Raw genomic sequence first — 20,034 nt, 5'->3', positions numbered from 1 at the left:
ACTGTGACTGTCATACCAGTGTAAAATGGAGATGCCACCTGGATACATGCCTCAGGGAACAATCTCACTGATCCATCAATAAGCTTAGCTTGGATCTGTCAATCTGTGTACTCCTCAGGTCGAACTAGACTGCCTGACAGAGCAACCTGAGGAACCATTGTCTCTCAGGACCTTCACAGGAATGTCTCCCACAAACCCTGGCTGAACAAGGAAGGCACTGTCACCTGTGGGAGGGCCTGTGGAGGAAGCAGCCAGCCACTGATTAGGCTGCTGAATATATGATGTGGCAAACATGGTGCCCTGAGAATTTGATACCTGAGGGGTCGTACTCGCTGTCTGGGGAGATGGAGCGTTGACCTCCTGTGGCAGAGTGTTCACTGTCGCTGGGGGACTAGAGAACTGTGAAGGAGTACCCGTACTGCTAGGGATGACACCACTGTGCTGCTGCTGAGGAATGAAGGCTGCGTTCGCCTCCTGCCTCCGAGGGGCTGGTGCTGAAAAGGACAGTCCCGACAGTCGGTTGCGTGGCTGATACTGCTGCTGGTTATGGTACTTATTGTACTGCTTCCACTCATGTTTCTGAGTATTTTGCCCCTGGTCCTTCTTCTGCAGTTTTGGACCTTGGCAATTATTCTGAGAACGGCTTTGTTGCTGGGGTTCAGTCTGAGACGGTTTCCCAGATTTATCAGCTTTCCGGTTCCAGGTATGCTGCTTACGAGTTTGATACCCGTATGCTGTGAAGAATGCATCAGCCTTCTCCACCACTTGGCTGGCATCCTTTACCTGGGAGATCTTAAGCTGAACCATAAGTTTGGCAGGCCACGACTTTTCTAGCTGCGTGCACAGCATAAGGTCAATTATCCCCTCACTCGTGGAAGGAGTTTCATCTTTCGCAATCCACTTATCTAAGTAAGCAGTAAGCCGGTCAAGGAACTGAACGGCAGTCTCTTTTTCCTGTAAACGCGCCCTCATGAACTGACTCTTGGCGTCGTCAACTGTGAGACCGTATGCTTTGACAAGTGCAGCCTTCATCATCTCATACGTGAGATTGTCTCCACGAATTCTGTGGAGAATATCGAGGGCAGGGCCCTCAAACAGGCTAAGAAACTGAAGCCGCTTAGCTGCCTCATCCAGCTGGTAAAGCTGAGCCATGTCTTCAAAACGAGCTATGTATGGCTCGATTCGCTCGCCATCCTTGCATGGAGGAAGCTTGATGTGTGGGGTCGCTATAATATGTACAGGGATAGCGCTCGTGGAGCTTGGGCCAGCTGCACCAGATGTGTCTGAAGCCAAGGAATCTCGCTTGAGCTTCAACATTTCAAGTTCATGTTTTTCGCATGCTTCTCGCTAGGCACATTTGTGTTCTTGTTCTCTCTCGTTGTTCTAACTCGAGCTCGCGTTGTTTTTGCTCGTGTTTGTGCTCTTTCTCTCGTTTTTCTAACTCGAGTTCGCGTTGTTTTTGCTCGTATTCGCGTTGTTAGTCGTTCGTGTTCATGTTGTTCTTGCTCTTGTTCGTGTTGGATTCTACGCTCTTCACGAGCATCATTTTCGCGTTGCTGCTCGTAACTAAACCGAGAGAGGACATACTCTGTAACTTCTTTGGGGTCGCTAAGCCCCATATCTCTAGCTTCCTGTACATAGACGTTGGTAGACATGATGCTAAGTCAATCTAAGTGAACTAGAGACCATGTACTGACTGCTATTTTGCAGGGAAAGATGCCAATAATCAAGAATAAAGAATATAGGCACAGGTTAGTGGTGACCAGTTTTATATAGTTAAACTGGTAAAGAAAGAAAATTAAACAAACAACTGACTGTGAAAACTATTATGTAAAATTAATAGACCTGAATCAGTACTCACCAGTAAAATAATGTCCCTAGACTTTAATGATAAATACCTAAGTATGAGTGAGTAAGTATTATTTCGTGAATAACTTTAGAGCTAGGAGTCAATATCCTAGAACGAGGTCGCCAGATGTCACGGGGGTTTTGTAGATTTTTATACTGAAGAATGCTTTACAATGTTGCTTGCCAATATTAACAAAGAATTGACTTGTGAAAATGAAGCAATGATTACTTTATGCCGGCTTACTTCGCCGATTCTCTAAGGACGAGAATTTATTTACTTTCTGAGCAGTACACAGCAGAGACTAATTACTCACAAATGTTGTTTGTTAGTACTGCTATCCTGACGAGAAAGTGACTCCACCCCTGACAATCAATAACTAATGCTATGAATGATAAGCAGGTTCTTGCTGGTGCATTAACTTCAAGTTGCATAATGGATTTAAGTTAATAAAAAGGACTTGCCTAAGTACCAGTTATGAATAATGCAAAGCGTTTATGCAAACTAGGAGCGATAAGTGAAATAAGCTTAATGTGGAGAAATAAAACACGAGTTTACATTACATTAAGCTCAAGAAAAAGAACTTTTAATTTATTTATTACAATGAGTTAAATTTACATTACATGTTTCAAAATGAATCCAAAATAAGAACACACTCACTTGCTCACTCAAAAGCTAAACTTAAACCTAGGAAAAACGAAAGGAAAATACTGGTCGATGAAGGGGGCCAGACGAGTAGTCTGGGCATCTGCCCAATGAACACCAGACGCTGCTATTCAATAGACCCTCTTCGCCAATTCACCGCTGTTTGAAGATCTCAGGAGCTCGCTGTACAATGACGGCACTGCTTCACGCTGGAGCACAACAGTCCTTATCTCACGACGATCCATGACTGACTGAATCCAAAGAAGTGGGGCGAGGGCTGAGGCCAGCCGCTAACTGCTAACGGCCAAGAAAGTGAGCGAAACACGCCCATAATAAATCACTCAGCGGAACCGCTAATGTCACGCACAAGGACGATCACTTATGACACAGTGAAAAATTGTTCTGAAAACACTCACGATCGGGTGAATACGTGGCGGTTCACTGAGTGATACTGGGATTCCACTAGAATTCGCGGTTTCCCACCAAAGTTCAATGTCACAAGTTTATTTAGATAGAGAATCGCGCCAACTCGTGACAAACCAGAGTGTCAAATATATGGGATAAACCAAGGTGTCAAATATGTGAGATAAGCCAGGGTGTCAAATATGTGGGATAAAAGGGTGTCATATTTGTGGGATAAACCAGGGTGTCAAATATGTGGGATAAGCCAGGGTGTCAAATTTGTGGGATAAAAGGGTGTCAAATTTGTGGGATAAACCGGGGTGTTATATATGTGGGATAAGCCAGGGTGTCAAATATGTGGGATAGACCAGGGTGTCAAATGCGGGATAAACCAGGGTGTCAAGTATGTGAGATAAACCAGGGTGTCAAATTTGGGGATAAACCAGGGTGTCATATATGTGGGATAAACCAGGGTATGGCAGTCTTCATCTCACTCCTAGTTCGTAAGTTAAGGAAGCTTCCTGACACCAATTCCTAATTGACTTATTTTGCTTATTACACTTTGCTATCCCTGTGTTACTCGTAGCTCACAAGGATCCCTATTCTCGTCAGTTAATGGAGCTCCGTAACACCTCTTCCTCAGTGACTTATTGTGCTTATTACACCTTGTTATCCCAGTGTCAAATGAATCATTCTTATATCACAGTACTCCACATATAAAGTGCAAAGTTTTATAAACTCGCCGTATCCAAAGATAAATCGTTAAGGAAGAGGTGTTAGGGAGCTTCCTTAACCGGCAAGACTACCGGTCAAGAACTCATCACCAGCGTTGATGATGATGATGACTGATAATGATGTTGGAAGATTAATGACTTTAATGATTGTGATAATGAAGGATGATTGATGATGATGGATAATGGATAATGATGATGATGCTAGTGATGATGATGATAATGATGATGGATAATGGTGATGAGTGATTGATGAAAATGGATGATTGATGATGATGAATGATTGATGTTGATGGATGATAATGATGATGGATGATGATGATGGTGATGGTGATGGATGATTGATGATGATGGATGATTGATGATGGTGGATGATTGATGATGGTGGATGAAGTTAATGATAATGAGAATGATGATGATAAGTATTGATGATGATAACAATGTATGACTGATGACGATGGGTGTTTAATTATGATGGCTGATGATGATGATGATGATGATGATGATGGTTGATTGATGACGATGGTGATGCTGGATGATTGATAATGGCTGATAATAATGATGGTGATGATGATGATGTCCTTATTCTTTCTGCTTCCAGCCCCCCGTTGCCAGTCAGGGGTGGGAGGGAGTGAGGGACGGCGCCAAAGACCCAGAAATGTGCATCCAAGTGCCCTTCCTTGACCCGACTGGCACATCACTAAAGACAATAGGCTCAGAGGACTGTCTTTACCTCAACGTCTTCACTCCTGTGGTGCGTTTTATTTTCAGTATTATTATACCTTCTCTCCGTTTTATTTGCCTTCCTTCTATTGTCTTTATTTTCAAAGTGCCATCATATTTTTATCGGAAGAGTTTGACAGACAAGCTCAAGTCATTTATATATACCTTTCTTTAACATCAATGTTTTTGCTTGTAAGTAAAGAATATTACCTGGACTGGAAGGGATAGAGGTCGCCTTATTTAGCTAATTAACTTCAGTGAGATTTGTTAAGCTAAATGAACTTGTCTTGAGACTAAGATTTAACTAAGCATGACATCATTTTGCTGATGAGGTCAAACTGGCACCAAATGCTTTATGACTGGCAAAAATTTATCTATCTACTGCCAGACACTTTAATCCCATGAGGGGAGGCCACAAACAACTGGCCTCCTTGTCGCTCTGTCCCCTGCCAATTGTCAGTCCTCTCTCCACCTCACACTCCCCGCTCTCATATATTTCATCATTCCATCCATTCTCAGCCTTAATCTACCCCTCCCCCTCTCCTCCTCCACCTCAGTTATATACACTCTTCTAGTCAGTCTTTCAATCTCCATCCTCCCCACATGGGCAAACCATCTCATATCATTTCTCTTAACGATTTCATTCACTTCCACGTCACCACCACAATGCTCCTATACTTCCTCATTTGTCCGTCTGTCTTTCTGTTGAAGTCTTTGATGCTCTTTTACTTCCGCATTTGTCTGTTTTTCCTTAGAACTTCCCTTTCATGCTTCTTTACCTTCTCATTTGTCTGTGTCTTTCTATTTCACTACAGTATCTGAGATAAAATGACTTCTGTTCACAACATTTCAGGGTGCCAAGGACAGGGCCACAAAACTACCAGTGATGGTGTTTATCCACGGTGGTGCTTTCTTCTGCGGGAGTGCCTCAATGTACGGTCCCTCAGTCCTTCTCGACCATGATATCATCCTGGTGGTGTTGCAATACCGTTTGGGGGTGATGGGTGAGTGAGGGGCGGGTAGGACGAGTATGAAGGGGATGAGAGGCTTGGCGTGATAAGGCAGAGGGAAAGAGGCGAGTATGATGAGGGATAAAAGGTGTGACCTGAGGGATAGAGGGGAAAAGGCGAGTATGAAGAGAAAAGAGAGTCGTGACTTGAGAGGTAGAGGGGAAGAAACAGCCTGAACAAGACTAAGAGATCTGTTGCTGTCTTCTTTCCTTTGTACTCCTAAGGCTCGTATTCTCGTCTGGGTTGTTAACATTCTTTCCTACGTTATTTAGGCAGAGAATGGCAATGCTAGAAGGAGTTATGTAACAGAGAAAATGCCAGTAAGATGTAACAAGCAAACTAATTCGCTTAGGAAAAGGTGTTAGGGAGCTTCCTCAACCGCCGAGAATATTGGCGAAGGTGTCTGGTGAGTGAGTAGCTTTGGCATGAGAAGCAAATAGGTCACTGAAAAGTGAACGAGGAGTCAGGTGAGTGGGGTTAGAGAGCGCTGTGTGAGGAAATTCAGGCACCAAAGGCAGTGGGAGGATACAGTAAGGATGGGATAATGGTGTGAGAGAGGAAAAAGATGAGTGAGGTATGCAGATAGCGTGAGACAGACGACAAGAGTGAGTAGGAGAGAGGCATAGAGGATAGATACTAAAGGAAATAATGTATTAGGATATCAGCTTTATAATCCTCATCAGGTTATTCAGAATAATCAAACTGTTTTCTTCTATACTGTATTCTTGCTTCCAGGAGATACATTAATAAACAATTGATACTGAAACGGTCACTCTCAAAACTAGGGTTCTTGTCGACCGAAGACGATGTACTGCCGGGGAACATGGGAATGCTGGATCAGGTGGCAGGGCTACGGTGGGTGCAGGACAACATTCACCACTTCGGGGGCGACGCTTCTGCAGTCACCATCTTCGGGGAGAGTGCTGGCGGGGGCTCTGTCAGCTTACACCTCCTCTCACCACTCACCAAGGGTACATGACGCTCCTTATAACTGTCTGTTTTAGCCCGTCAAGCAGGAATTTCTCTAATTATCCAATTCCTCCCCCCCCTCCTCACTCCTTTGTTTTTAGCTTTCAAAGAAAATATGTAACCGTTTTGACAAAGTGATCTTGTTGACTTGATGGAAGGCTCAATCAGACAATGAATACTCCAGGTTGGTGCGTTAAGACAGAATAAAATTGTTTGTTCAGCCAGAATAACACACCTGAAGCAAGTGTGTGATTTATGGTTAAGAACCAATGAGGGGATTGTACGGAAGCTAATAATGAGGAGTGATACTCATCCTTGGATACAGTGTGAATGATGCAGGTGTTGTGTCCATATCCTAACTTGACCTACTTACACTGATACGGATCAAGAATTTGCCGGGTTTTTTTTGTTAGAATTATTTTATTGTTATTTACATTCATTTAGGTTTTTCTCCAGCCGACTCTTGCTAACCAAGGACCAGTCACTGTCCACGTGCATCACCCGCTACTGAGATTTAACATAATACTATAATTTTTCCCTTCTTTGAACGACGATACTCTCTTACTTTATGGTGATAGGAAGAAGAATGACTCTGCACTCCTCCCTTAGTCATTCAACAGCAGTTCTTGTCAGATCGAATCGTTTAGGCTCCAAAATGCGTGGATGTGTTGGCTTTTATCACCTAATGGCGGCTCCCCATACTGTTCGATTTTTGGCAGCCTCCCTATTCAGTCCCTTATCTCTCGGGCCATGTCTCTTTTATTCGGTCTGCCTCTCGTAACCGTATCCCCGACGTTCACACTTCTCACTCTCCACACCCAAATGTCATCCTCCATCCTCTTAACATGCCCAAACGGTCTCAATCTACCCCTCCTAATCACAACAACAATGTATTCAAGTTCCATCCTTCCTCTCAACTCTTCCATCGCAATCTTCCCCACCCCCAGGCCTCATATTCAAGGACGCATTACACATTCATTTAATCATTGTCATTTCTGTATGTTTAATCCTACGAATATCCTTTTCCTTTACTGCCTACGTCTCATTAGGTCACTAATTAGGAGCTAAAATGACTACAGCTTTTCTAATCATCGTCAGGTCTGTTCTCCCGAGCCATAGCGCAATCTGGGTCATCTCTCAACCCCTGGGCGCTCGGTGGTTCATTCAGGCAGGTAGCGGAGAAAATTGGACGTGACCTGAGCTGCCCTGACACCACCCACAGCCCAGCCCTTCTGACCTGCCTCCAGAAAGCCCCTGCAGATGACCTGGCAGCTTACATCAATGACATCAAGGTGACTTACTCTTGTTGCCACGAATCGATTTTATCCATTTCTCGATCGATTTCAAGAGTTTTATTATGCCCTGAGGCACGTTGGATTGATTTCCCTCTGGTTTTTGTGTGTAAATTATAATTGCATGTGGTCAGTTGCTCGCCAGCCACACGCACATTGATGGTCAATTTTTCGCCAGATATTGGGAACCCTCTACAGGTCGTAGCACTGGGTGGAATGAGCTGAAATTTCACATGGAGATGCCCGGTATGTCAGAGCAGGTCCACGTCATTAAAATCGACGGTGAAGACTTGGCCGTTAAGTGTTTGTCTCTACTGTTGTCTCTAATGTTGTCTCTACTGTTGATGGTGATACTGTTGTTCCACCTTGACAGAAGTTCGGGCTGCAACCTATACAGATGGCGCCTCGCGTGGACGGGGTGTACTTGCCTGAGGAACCGGCTGTCCTTCTGAGGGACGGATGGCACCACCACGTACCCCTCATCACCGGCGTCACGGCTCACGAAGGGGCCTTCACCACTGCTCGTTAGTAGTAGTATCGGTAGTAGTAATAGTAGTAGTAGTAGTATTGATAGGAGGAGGAGGAGGTGGACGAGGAGAAAGAAGAACGGAAATAGTATTAGCAGTAGTAGTAGGAGGAGGAGGAGGAGCAGGAGGAGGAACAGAAATAGCAGTAGTAGTAGTTGTCGTTGTTGCCGTTGGTAGTAGTAGTATTAGTAGTTGTTCCCTAGGCAATCTGGCCGAACAGCCCCGAGTCCCTAAGGAAGGCCATGGCTGAGACTGGGCTTTCCCACAGAGCCCTCAAAGAGTGTATGTTGTGTTGTTGGCGTAGGTGATTGTGTGCAATGCAGTCTTCCATAATGTGCTTAATAGTATGAGGTGCTGTCTTGCATCCTGGACAGGCATCAGCGACGGAGTCATCCAGCCTCTTCTGGTAGCTTAAGAGGGCTGGATGGTGCCCACATCTCAGCCTGGCCAGGTGGACCTTGTCCTCACGAGGAAGATAGGATTCAGAAGGATGGATGTCAGGAGGCCGTGCATGCAGCTGTGTGTTGTCTTTAAGTGACTGAATGGAGCGGAGACTGATCTGAGTGTGGATATGCTTCTGGAAGCTGGTCTGAGGTGGGCGAGGGAGGAGTATTTGTATATGGTATCGTGTGCTGGGTGTAGTTTTGGTGTTCCTTGGTGTGGGTGGATGTGCTGCCATGTACTGTAGTGGATGTTGTGGGTTTGTGGAGGCTGCAGCAAGAAACTGGGTGCCTCTCATGACTAAGTGATCCTTGACTTTGAGGACTTTGATTTCTTGATGTAGGTGGTCTGTGGGTGTAGTAGCTGTGCAGCCTGTGATTATTTTTAGGGCCTTGTTCTGTATAGTCTGTAGAGTGTTGTAGTGTGTTTTGGTGAGGTTAGAAGCCCAGGCAGGGCTTGCATAATTCATCACTGAACGTATGTATTGTTTGTATACTGTGGTGGTGGTTTCTTTGTTGTGTCCGAATGTTGTATGGGCAAGTGACCTCAAAGCATTGAGTCTTGGTGTTATTTTATTTTTAATGTTTGTGATGTGTTGTTTAAATGACATTGATGTATTGTATGTTACACCAAGGATTTTGTGTGTGTGTCTGTGTGTGGTAGGGGAGTGTTGTTTATGGTGAGGTGTGGGATGTGACTGTGTTCTGCTGTCCAGTTGGTGAGAGGAGTCACTGTAGATTTGACTGGGGCTATTTTGAGCCTGTTTGTGGTGAACCATTCGTGTAGTGTGTTCAGGTAGGGTTGAATGATGTGTGCAGCTGTGTTTGCGTTTTGGTGCGTGACATGTAGAGGTGTATGGTATGTAGGAGGACTACTGGGCCTTGAGAGCAGGCTGTGAAGCCTATGCCCAGAGTCGGACACATGAAAAAAAAAAAAAAAAAAAATGTGTTATATCATCTGCATAGGAAGCTATGTGTATCTGTGGTGTGTGGGGTGTGGGTACGTCGTGCATGTATAGGTTAAGGAGTGTAGGGGACAAAACAGATCCTTGGGGGACGCCGTTTGTGAAGTTTCTGATGTTAGAAGACTGACCGGCAAATGTTACGTGTGCACATCTGCCTGCTAAGTAGTTTGCCAGCCATCGTTTTGTGTTATTGTGCATGTTTGTGTTGAGTATTTTGTTTGTGAGGTTGTGGCAGGGGATGGCATCAAAAGCTTTGCTAATGTCTATTGTGATTAGGAGTGTTCTGTGTGGTGGCCTAGCTGAATTCATGCCATCGAAAACTCTCTGTGTAAGGTCTGTAAGAAGGGTGTTTGTGGAATGTAGTGGCCTAAAGCCATGTTGTGACTGAGCTAGGGGAATGTGAGGTGTGACTAGTTGCAGTACCAGTCGTTCAATGACTTTAGAGGGGGTGCAGAGGAGTGTGATGGGGCGATGTGGGAGGGTAACGTGGGGTCTTTGTTGGGTTTAGGGATAGTGATGATAGTGCCATGCTTCCAGATGTTGGGTATTATGTTGTGTGAGTAGCTGTGGTTTGATATGTTGGTGAGTGCTTGTATGCCTTGTGGTCCAAGGTGTTTAAGGTGAACGTTGCTTATGTTGTCTCGTCCACAGGCATATGAGTGCTTGAGGTTGTTAATGATGTGCTTCGTCTGGTTGTAAGTGAAAGGTGCGTAGTCTGGGTCTGTGGGGAACTGTCTCTTACGTCGGATGATACGTCGGTCTTCGGGATGGGGGATTAGATGGCTGACTTGTGAAAAGTGATTGATGAGAGTGTTTTCTTGTTGTTTGTTTGAGGGTATGGTGTCTGTTGTTGTGATGGCAGCGTGTGATTGTGTGGTGTTGCTGTTGAAAAGTGTGATGCTGTTTAGTGTTTTGTAGAGTTTGCTGATGTTTGTTTTGTGGTCAAGTGTTTGGAGGTAATTTTTCCAGTTTAGTGTTTGCTGTTCTGATATTTTATTGTTTATTTGAGTGTTGAGTTCTTGTATTTGTTGTACGGTGTCTTGTGTATGGGGTGTTGGGGACTATCGCAGTGTGTCCCGTTGTCTGATGAGGCCTTGAATTTCTCGTGTGAAGTTGGGGTTCATCTGTATTGTGAACCAGTGGACCACAGGCTGAAGTTCCACCTCTCATGCAGCCTACCATTCTTCATTCGAGGGATAGGAAGGAGATGAGGGATGTTTGTATAACCAGGCAGGGAAGCCACCTAGTCATATCGGTGCCACCACATGAAGGCACTTCTCTCCAGCCCATCTATATTAGTCCCCAAGAGGTGGCCTCAAACAAATCGCCTTCCTGTCCTCATCCATTACGCTGCCCTTCACCAATAACTCCTGGTAAAAATACAAGATCATTATCTGACACTTAGGAAAGATGTCTAGTACTGAAGAAGCTAAATCAGACGATATCTAAATCCTCCAGTTGTCTGAGGATTGGAATAAAAAAATAAATAGCACGCCTAAAGGCTCCTGAGGCTGTATTTTGGTGCGTTAGGGAGCATACAAACACCTATTCCTTAACGGTTAATTTGTGATTCTTCTCCGATACTATATTATTGTATGATACTGTATTCTGATGCAGTTAGGAAGCTTACTAACAATTCTCCCTTACAGGTTTATTTTTTATTCTGCTCAGTTACTATATTCTTGTGTTATTCTGGTGCGGTTAGGAAGCGTACTATCACCTCTTCCTTACCAGTTTATTTCTGATTCTCCTCCGTAACAATACTCTTGTGTGTTATTCATGCAACCTATGTCGATATAGGAAGCAAAAAAAGAGTTTATTAATGAGTAGTTTTGAAAATAAAAAACTGCGAGTCCTAAATCAATTTCCCCATCTCTCAATTCCTTACAGTTTTCACATGGCTGTCTCCTGTCCTTCAACGACACAAAACTTAATCTTAACCCCTTGCATCTGATGACGTCTTTTCCTATCCAGTCACACTACCAATGGACGATTTTAGTCAATGATTTTATTCAATTGTAGAAAACAAGTGTTTAATACGGACTGTCTTTAACCCCTGCTGCTCGGACAGGGTTATAAAGACGTCAGTAGGGGAGTGAGAGAGATAAATGGTAGATTGATGTTGGAGAAGAGAGAAAACATGAACAGATGGAGAGAACACTTTACGAAATGGTGAAACATAGAGAAAGAAGGTAATGCGAGTATAAGTTATTGGGAATAACTGGGTGAAGGGGGGGTTGGGAGAAGAGAGGAAGAGATCAGTAGAATGGAAGTAGTGGAAACAGTGAACGAAATCGAAATGAGGAAAGCCCCAGAAATTCATGCAGTGTGTTGTGAACTGATGAAATATGGGGGAGAGATATCAGTAGAATGGATATGGGAGATAAGCAGACTGGCCTGGGAGGAAGGTAGAGTCCTGGAGGATTGGAAGTCAGGTATAATCATTCCCCTGTACAAAAGAAAAAGGGAAAAAGAAGTGTATGGTAATCATAGGGGCAATTGCCTCTTAGCGTAATAGGAAAAGTATATGGCAGGATACTTATTGACAAACTGAGGGAAATAACAGAGGAATTACTTGGAGAAGAACAGGGATGTTTTAGGAAGAAGAGAGGTTGTGTAAATCAGATATTCATTCATAGGTCTTTAGCTGGAAAGATTTTATAGAAGGGAAAGAAGTTGTATGCAGCCTTCATTGATTTGGAAAAAAACATATGACTGAGTGGATAGAAAAGAAGTGTGGAAAATATTAACATTATATGGAGTAAATGGGATGTTGTTGAATGCCATGAAGAGTATATATGAGGGTGCTGAGGCCGCAGTGCGTGTGGATAGTGAAGAGTGAATTTTGCTATTTGAATGTTGGATTGAAACAGGAATGTGCAACGTTTCCACGGTTGTTCAATCTGTATATGAATGTGGTTACAAACGAGGTGCGAAGTAGGGCAGTGGATACGGCCCTAATGAGAGAGGCCAGCGTTTGGAAACTTCCTGTACTGTTGTTTGCAGATGATACTGTATTGTTAAGTGAAGACGAGGGGGAGCTGCAAGGCTTAGTGAATGAGTTTGGGAGAGTGTGGAAGAAACAGAATCTAAAGGTGAATGAAGGGATGAGTAATGATATGGCCTTTGAGAGGAAGGAAGTCACTTAATGTACAGTGAGGCTGGATGATGAGGGATTGGAAAATGTGAGTGCATTTAAGAACCTGTTTAGTGTGATGAGTAAGGACGGTAGTTTGGAGGATGAAGTACTTGAAAGGGTGCAACAAGGAAGAAAGATTGCTGGTTCTTTGAAAGCAGTGATAAGAAACACGGAAGTGAGCATTTAAGTAAAAAAAAAAAAGAAAGACATTGAGTAAAATTATTGTGATACCAGTTCTAACATATGGAATTGAAGCTTGGACCTGGTTGGAAGGACAGAAGTCTAGAGTTAGAACAGTGGAAATGAGTTCTTTGAGAGGATGTTATATGGAGAGAAAGACTGGCAAATGAGGAAATGAAAGAGCATTGTGGTTTGGATGTACATGTGATAAAAAGCGCCAGGAGAAATTCACTTTGATGTTTTAGATATGTGGAGAGGATGGAGAGCGAGAAACTAACGAGGAGAGTGTATGTGAGTGATGTGGAGGGGGGGAGAAGGAGGAAGAGGCCGAGGATGAGATGGAGAGATGGAGTAATGAGGTATATGAGAGAGGGGTTGTGAGCTGGGCGAAGGGCAGTGAAATGGCAAGGGACAGGGAGCCATGGAGGCGATTTGTTTGTGGCCACCCCTTACGGGATTCAGGCGTCTGGCAATAGATAGAAAGATGGTCGGAAAATAAAGGAGCGTTGTGGTGCTGATGTGGATGTGACTGAAAAATGTTAAGAGATACAGTTTGTGATGTTCTGACCTGTTTATATTCCTTCTCTTTCTGAGTTGCCTGGAAACGGCCAACATCATTGAAGCTTAACCTTTTCTAAGACGATTACAAAGCCTTTCCAGCACCATCCTTTCCATTTAACTCTAGCTACCGTGATATGACTATTTTGCTCACGGTGACTTCTTGATTTGGGGCTCAACCAATTTCACCTTTACTTAAGCCCGATTTTCTTTCTCTTTGCAACTTATATCACCTAGCTCGGTAGAAGAAAGAGATAATACTACGACCCTGCGCTGTTGCCATAGCACTTATTCGTGACTAGCATTATATTCTAGTGTTACATCTGAAAATTCAGGACCGGAACATAATTTCAGGACATACTAGACTGAAAAAAAAAAAAAAAATGTTCTTCCTTAATCTTTTCAGCTTATTTTCCGCTTTTGTAGAAGATGAACAGAGGAAGGGAAAGCTAAATAAAAAAGAAATCATACACCAGAATACAGGTGTCCTCCGCTCCGGTACGGTCTGTGGACCCTCCAAAGAAACGTCGACTGTGGTACTTTGGAGCAGCGGATTGGGAGGCCCTCAGGCAGTACTTCTTAAATTTTCCCTGGAATGATTATTGCTTCCATGGCCGAGAGCAATCTGAGTGTTCTTTGTGCACTACGGAGGTCATTCTCTTGGGCATGGAAGCATACATTCCGTTCTCATATCCTATGACTAATGCAAGAAAGCCTTGATTTAATCACGCTTATTCTAATGCTGTCCGCAAGGTACCACAGCCAACCCACCCCTGAATCACACCTTGTTGATGTTTCTGACCGGAATCGTGCTAAGTCTGTTCTTTGCTCTGCTAAAAATAATTTCATCCGTACTAAATGCTCTCAAATCTTCAAAACGATTTCTTCCCGCTCCTTATGGCACCTTGCCAGAAACCTTTCTAACAACTTTACCTCATCATCCTTCACTCCTCTCTTCCACTCTCATGGCTCAGTACCTATTTCTTCTACTGATGAAACAGATCTCTTCTCTCAGACTTTCTCCTCCAATGCCATCTTAGACGTTTCTGGTGCTGTTCCTCCATCACTTCCCCCCTCTGACTTCCTCATGGCTGACATTAAAATTTTTCAGCTGATGTATGATCTGCCATCACTGGCCTCAATAATAACAAGGCATATGGGCCCGATGGAGTCCCTCCTGTTGTCCTCAAGAACTGTGCTTCTGTGCTTACACCCTCCCTATGTAAACTCTTTTGTCTTTGTCTCTCAACTTGTACCTTTCCTTCTTGCTGGAAGTTTGCTCTCATTCAGCCAGTACCAAAGAAGGGTGACCATTCCCAACCCTCTAACTATCATCCAGTTGCTTTAACATCCTGTGTCTCAAAAGTTCTCGAGTCTATTCTTTACAGAAAAATTTTAAAGCATCTTTCTTATCACAACCTTCTTTCCGATCGTCAGTATGGGTTCCGTCAGGGAGCTCCACTGGCGATCTTCTCACCTCTCTTTCGGACTCCTGGTCATCCTCATTTCGGGACTTTGGCGAAAGCTTTGTCATTTCACCTGACATCTCAAAGGCTTTCGATCGAGTCTGGCATAAGTCTTTAATTTCCAAACTGCCCTTTTACGGTTTCTATCCGTCTATCTGTGCCTTCATCTATAGCTTTCTTTCTGGTCATTCTGTAGCCACTGTTGTAGACGGTCATCGTTCTTCTCCTAGATCTATCAACAGTGGTGTTCCTCAGGGTTCTGTCCTATCACCAACTCTCTTTTATTCATGAATGACCTAAGCTGTACATTTAACCCTATCCACTCATACACTGATGATTCTACCCTTCACATTTCCATTCAGTTCTCGCAATGCCCATCTCAGCAGTTACTTCAACAGACAAGGGATGAGGCTAGGGCACACCTAATGTCTGGCTTGGCTCGTATCTCTGACTGGGGTAAAAAAATAATCTCCCCTTTTTTAATGCATGAAAAACTTAGTTTTTACACCTACCAACCCGACACAAACTTCCACAGGAGTACCCACTAATGTTTAATAATATCCAGCTTAATCCTGCATCATCCTTGAACATGCTTGGGGTTTCATTCACTCGGGATTTATCTTTGAAAGATCATATTGCATCTCTTGTAAAATCTGTTTCCAAGAGATTAGGTGTGCTAAGCTGACTCTGTACCTTCTTTACCCCTGCATAGCTGTTGACTTTATGCACAGGTTTTATTCGCCCCTGTGTAGAGTACAACTCTCATGTGTGGGGAGGCTCCCCACATACAGCTCCTCTCAATAGAGTGGAGTCAAAGGCTTTTCGTCTCATTAACTTTCCTCCTCCTACTGGCTCACTTCAATCTCTGTCTCTTTGCCGCACTGCTGCATCTTCATCTCTTTTCTATCGCTACATCAATGGTCACTGCTCCTCTGAACTGTCTGCTTGCATCCTTCCACCTCTACGATGGGTGTGTAGCACCCGTCTAGCAACAAACTCTCATCCCTTTTCTGTCCAAGTCTCTAATGCAAGAGTTAACCGTTACTCCCAGTCCTTCATTTATGCAACAGGTCAACACTGGAACTGTCTCCCTCTGTCTGTATTTCCTACCTCCTATGATCTCCAGTCTTTCAAAAGCAGTGTGTCCAGGCATCTTGAAATGAATGGATCTTGAAGTTGGCTCTCTTTTGTATTGTTTTTGTTTTTCTCTTGGCAGGAACGGTTTGCGGGCTCCTGGCCGTTGTTACCATCTTTCTTGCATAGAAAAAAATATATATATATATATATATATATATATATATATATATATATATATATATATAGATAGATAGATAGATAGATATATATAGATATATCATTAACTAATATTCCGACTTGATCTGCTGTATTTTTGTGTGTGTGTGTGGGGGGGGGACTAATCTGCGGCAGTGAGTTCGAAATAGCAGTTCTGTGAGTGAATGGGATAACATTATAATCGCAAGGTGTCACAAGGAATGCTCTAAAATTGACAACATTTAGTGGAAAGTGTTGGCCCTCCCCAAAGATAGCACTAACAACATTTAGTAGGTGTTTACCCTCTCCAGAGACAACATTGACAAAATCTAAGAGATAGTGTCAGCCCTTCCCTGAGACAACATTATCATCGAGTGTTGTCATAAGGAATACCCTAAAAGTAACAACATTTAGGAGAAAGTGTCGACCCTCCCCAGAGATGTTTGCCAATGCGTCCATGGCCCAGCTACTGACGAAGAGGGAGATTCAGGAGGTGTCGCTGGAGCTACAGGATGAGACGGATCCCTTCACCCTCTCCTCCAGGATCTTCTCACACTACCTTGGGGGACGCCACTTTGGAGAGGATCGCCTGGATGAGATGACAGAGGTAGGGAGAGTGGACTGCTGCCCTTAGTCTAACTTAATGTTGCTCAGTATTTCTTATTAAGTTGTTTATTCTTCCCTATCCTGTCTGTTCTTGCTTATGTGGATTTGTTTTTATTTACAATGCTGTTCATTCTTACTTATGGTACTGCATGTTGTTACTAGTATTATTATTATTATTATTATTATTATTATTATTATTATTATTATCATTATTAGTCGTAGCAGCAGCAGCAGCAGCAGCAGCAGTAATAGTAGTAGTAGTAGTAGCAGTAGTAGTAGCAGTAGTAGTAGCAACAGTGGAAGTAGTAGTAGTAGTAGTAGTAATATTATTATTATTATTATTATTATTATTATTATTATTATAAAGGTGAATGTACAGTAGGGAAGAGTAAAGTGATGGTCTTTGAGAGAGATTATTATTATTATTATTATTACGCTCGTGTTCTGGCTGGGATAGATTAGAACTACTCTGTCACTTGCCAAGTTGCTTGGGGCTAAACAAAAATCCTGATGTGATGAGATTGAAATATATCCTCCTATAACGGATTTACCTTGTTCTTCAAAGGATTCAGGTGGCTTAGTTTTTTTTATATATTATTGTAGTACTGTATATGGCGCCTGGTGCTTTAGTGGGTAATTAAGGCGCTCCAGTCGGATTAAGCCTGTGTAGGTTTATATCCAAGGGGTTTGGGGGGTTTCTTGCTCACGTAATGCCACTCGGGGATTAGTGAGGCTGGTCACTCTCAACTTAAATGTCAGGACCAACTTGCCTAGCCCCGGGCTCCTACTCTCCTTATGGGGAAACATAGGAATGGATGATTTATGGATGGATGGATGGATAATAATAATAATAATAATATTATTATTATTATTATTATTATTATTATTATTATTATTGTTATTATTATTATTAATGATAATAATAATAATAATAATAATAATAATATTAATAATAATAATAATAATAATAATAATAATAGAAATAATAGCAGCAGCAGCGGGGGTGGCAGCGGAGGCAGCAGCGATAGTAGCAACAGTAGCAGCAGTAGTAGTAGTAGCAATAGTAGTAGTAGTAGTAATAGTAGTAGTCAGTGCTGGGCAGGTGCGCAAACACTTGCTCAAAGCACAATTGCACACCGTTGTGCTCCGGTGAATATTGTTTGTGCATTGCGCACCGCACGAGACCATGCGCAATATTGCGCTTGAGCACCTGTCCTGTGGATTGCACTGTGCAGTCCAAGGGGCACGTGGTCTTGGGAGCTTCCCGTATGTCTGGACAAGGGATGGGGGAGGCTCGGGCGGGTCGCGAGGGTTCTGCTGGGGGGAGGCGAGAGGGACGAAGGGTAATAGCATTTCTTAAAAGGCTTTAACAGAGATAATGTATTATAATATTTTATAAATTACTATTATTAGTAAATAATAATAAATTAAAAATACATTATTTATTAAGAGTAGCATATGCAATTCCTTACAAAAATCATTAAAACGTTATTTAAATCAATTATCCACAGCCTAATAATTTATTGGGCTGTGGATATTTGATTTAAATAATATGATTTAATGATTTTTGTAAGGAATTACACATGCTATTGTATATCTATATTGAATGATTAAATAAAATGTCTTGCGAAAATTAAGATAAAAGAAAAACTGGCAACATCACAGCTTTCATTTCCCTGTCCCTTCGCTTCGCACCTGCTCACTCCTCTGTTTGAACTTCCACGAGTGAAAAAGTTACTACATGACAGTATTGTGATACCAGCTCTAATGTATGGAAGTGAAGCTTTGACTTTCTTGGAGGGACACAAGTCAAGAGTGAGTGCTGTGGAAATAAATGAGTTATTTGAGAGGAGCCTGTGGAGTTACATGGAGAGACACACTGACAAATGAGGAAGTGAAGGATCGTTGTGGTGTGGATGTGGATGTGATAGGAAGCGTTAGGAGAAATATTGAGGTGGTTTGGTCATACGGAGAGGATTGAGAGTGAAAGACTAACGAGGAGAGTGTATGTGAGTGAGGTGGAGGGGGGGAGAGGGAGGGGGAGGCCAAGGATGAGATGGAGGGATGGAGTGGAGAAGTATATGTGAGAGGGGTGTGTGAGCTGGGATCAGGCAGTGAAATGACGGGGGACAGGGCGACATGGAGGTGATCTGTTGTTTGTTTGTGGCCAGTGGCCACCCCTTACAGGATTAAGGCGTCTGGCAATAGATAAATATAATAATGATAAATAAAAGTAAGTATGCTAATTTATTTAGATATCTCAATATTTTACAGTAATTCCCACAAATAGACGCAAATGCTTTGCGCTTGGACTTTGTGACATCTCGCAAGCCAGATATTTATCAGATTGCACACTTGTCCTTGAGCAAGGTCCTTCTTCGTTTGCGCTGCCCAGCACCGGTAGTAGTAGTAGTAGTAGTTTTAGTAATAGTAGTAGTAGTAGTAGTAGTAGTAGTAGCAGCAGGAGTAGCAGTAGTAGCAGCAGTAGTGGTAGTAGCAGCAGTGGTAGTAGTAGTAGTAGTAGTAGTAGTAGTAGTAGTAGTAGTAGTAGTAGTAGTAGTAGTAGTAGTTGTAGAAGTAGTAGTAGTAGTAGTAGTAGTAGTAGTAGTAGTTGTAGAAGTAGTAGTAGTAGTAGTAGTAGTAGTAGTAGTAGTAGTAGTAGTAGCAGCAGCAGCAGCAGCAGCAGCAGCAGCAGCAACAGCAGCAGCAGTAGTAGCAGCAGCAGTAATAGTAGTAGTAGCAGCACTAGCAGTAGCAGCAGCAGTAGCAGTAGCAGCAGCAGTAGCAGTAGCAGCAGCAGTAGCAGCAGTAGTAGTAGCAGCAGCAGTAGTAGTAGTAGTAGCAGCAGCAGCAGCAGCAGCAGCAGCAGCAGCAGCAGTAGTAGTAGTAGTAGTAGTAGTAGCAGTAGCATTAGTAGTAGTAGTAGTAGTAGTAGTAGCAGCAGTAGTAGTAGTAGTAGTAGCAGTAGTAGTAGTAGTAGTAGTAGTAGTAGTAGTAGTAGTAGTAGTAGCAGCAGTAGTAGTAGTAGTAGTAGTAGTAGTAGTAGCAGCAGCAGTAGTAGTAGTAGCAGTAGCAATGACAGTAGTAGTAGTAGTAGTAGTAGTAGTAATGACAGTAGTAGTAGTAGCAGTAGTAATGACAGTAGTAGTAGTAGTAGCAGCAATAGTAGTAGTAGTAGTAGTAGCAGCAATAGTAGTAGTAGTAGTAGTAGCAGCAGCAGTAGTAGTAGTAGTAGTAGCAACAGCAGAAGAACTAGTAGTAGC

General features: G+C 43.0%; 1 protein-coding gene across 1 annotated transcript in view; it reads left to right on the top strand.

Moving 5' to 3' along the window:
• LOC145393427 (acylcarnitine hydrolase-like) overlaps positions 1–20,034 on the top strand; it is a 68,778-nt gene that overhangs the window by 8,490 nt on the left and 40,254 nt on the right. Inside the window, exons 2-7 of the mRNA XM_080267527.1 lie at positions 4,226–4,378; positions 5,201–5,351; positions 6,143–6,328; positions 7,425–7,618; positions 7,992–8,142; positions 16,603–16,772. Of these exons, the coding sequence (XP_080123653.1) occupies positions 4,226–4,378; positions 5,201–5,351; positions 6,143–6,328; positions 7,425–7,618; positions 7,992–8,142; positions 16,603–16,772 (1,005 nt within the window). The remainder of the gene's footprint in view (positions 1–4,225; positions 4,379–5,200; positions 5,352–6,142; positions 6,329–7,424; positions 7,619–7,991; positions 8,143–16,602; positions 16,773–20,034) is intronic.

The sequence above is a fragment of the Coenobita brevimanus genome, chromosome 3, assembly GCF_032717465.1.
Source record: "Coenobita brevimanus isolate Jiangsu-jjx chromosome 3, ASM3271746v2, whole genome shotgun sequence".
NCBI lineage: Eukaryota > Metazoa > Arthropoda > Malacostraca > Decapoda > Coenobitidae > Coenobita > Coenobita brevimanus.
The sequence above is the reverse complement of the archived record's forward strand: the minus strand, read 5'-3'. Positions and strand labels throughout refer to the sequence as shown.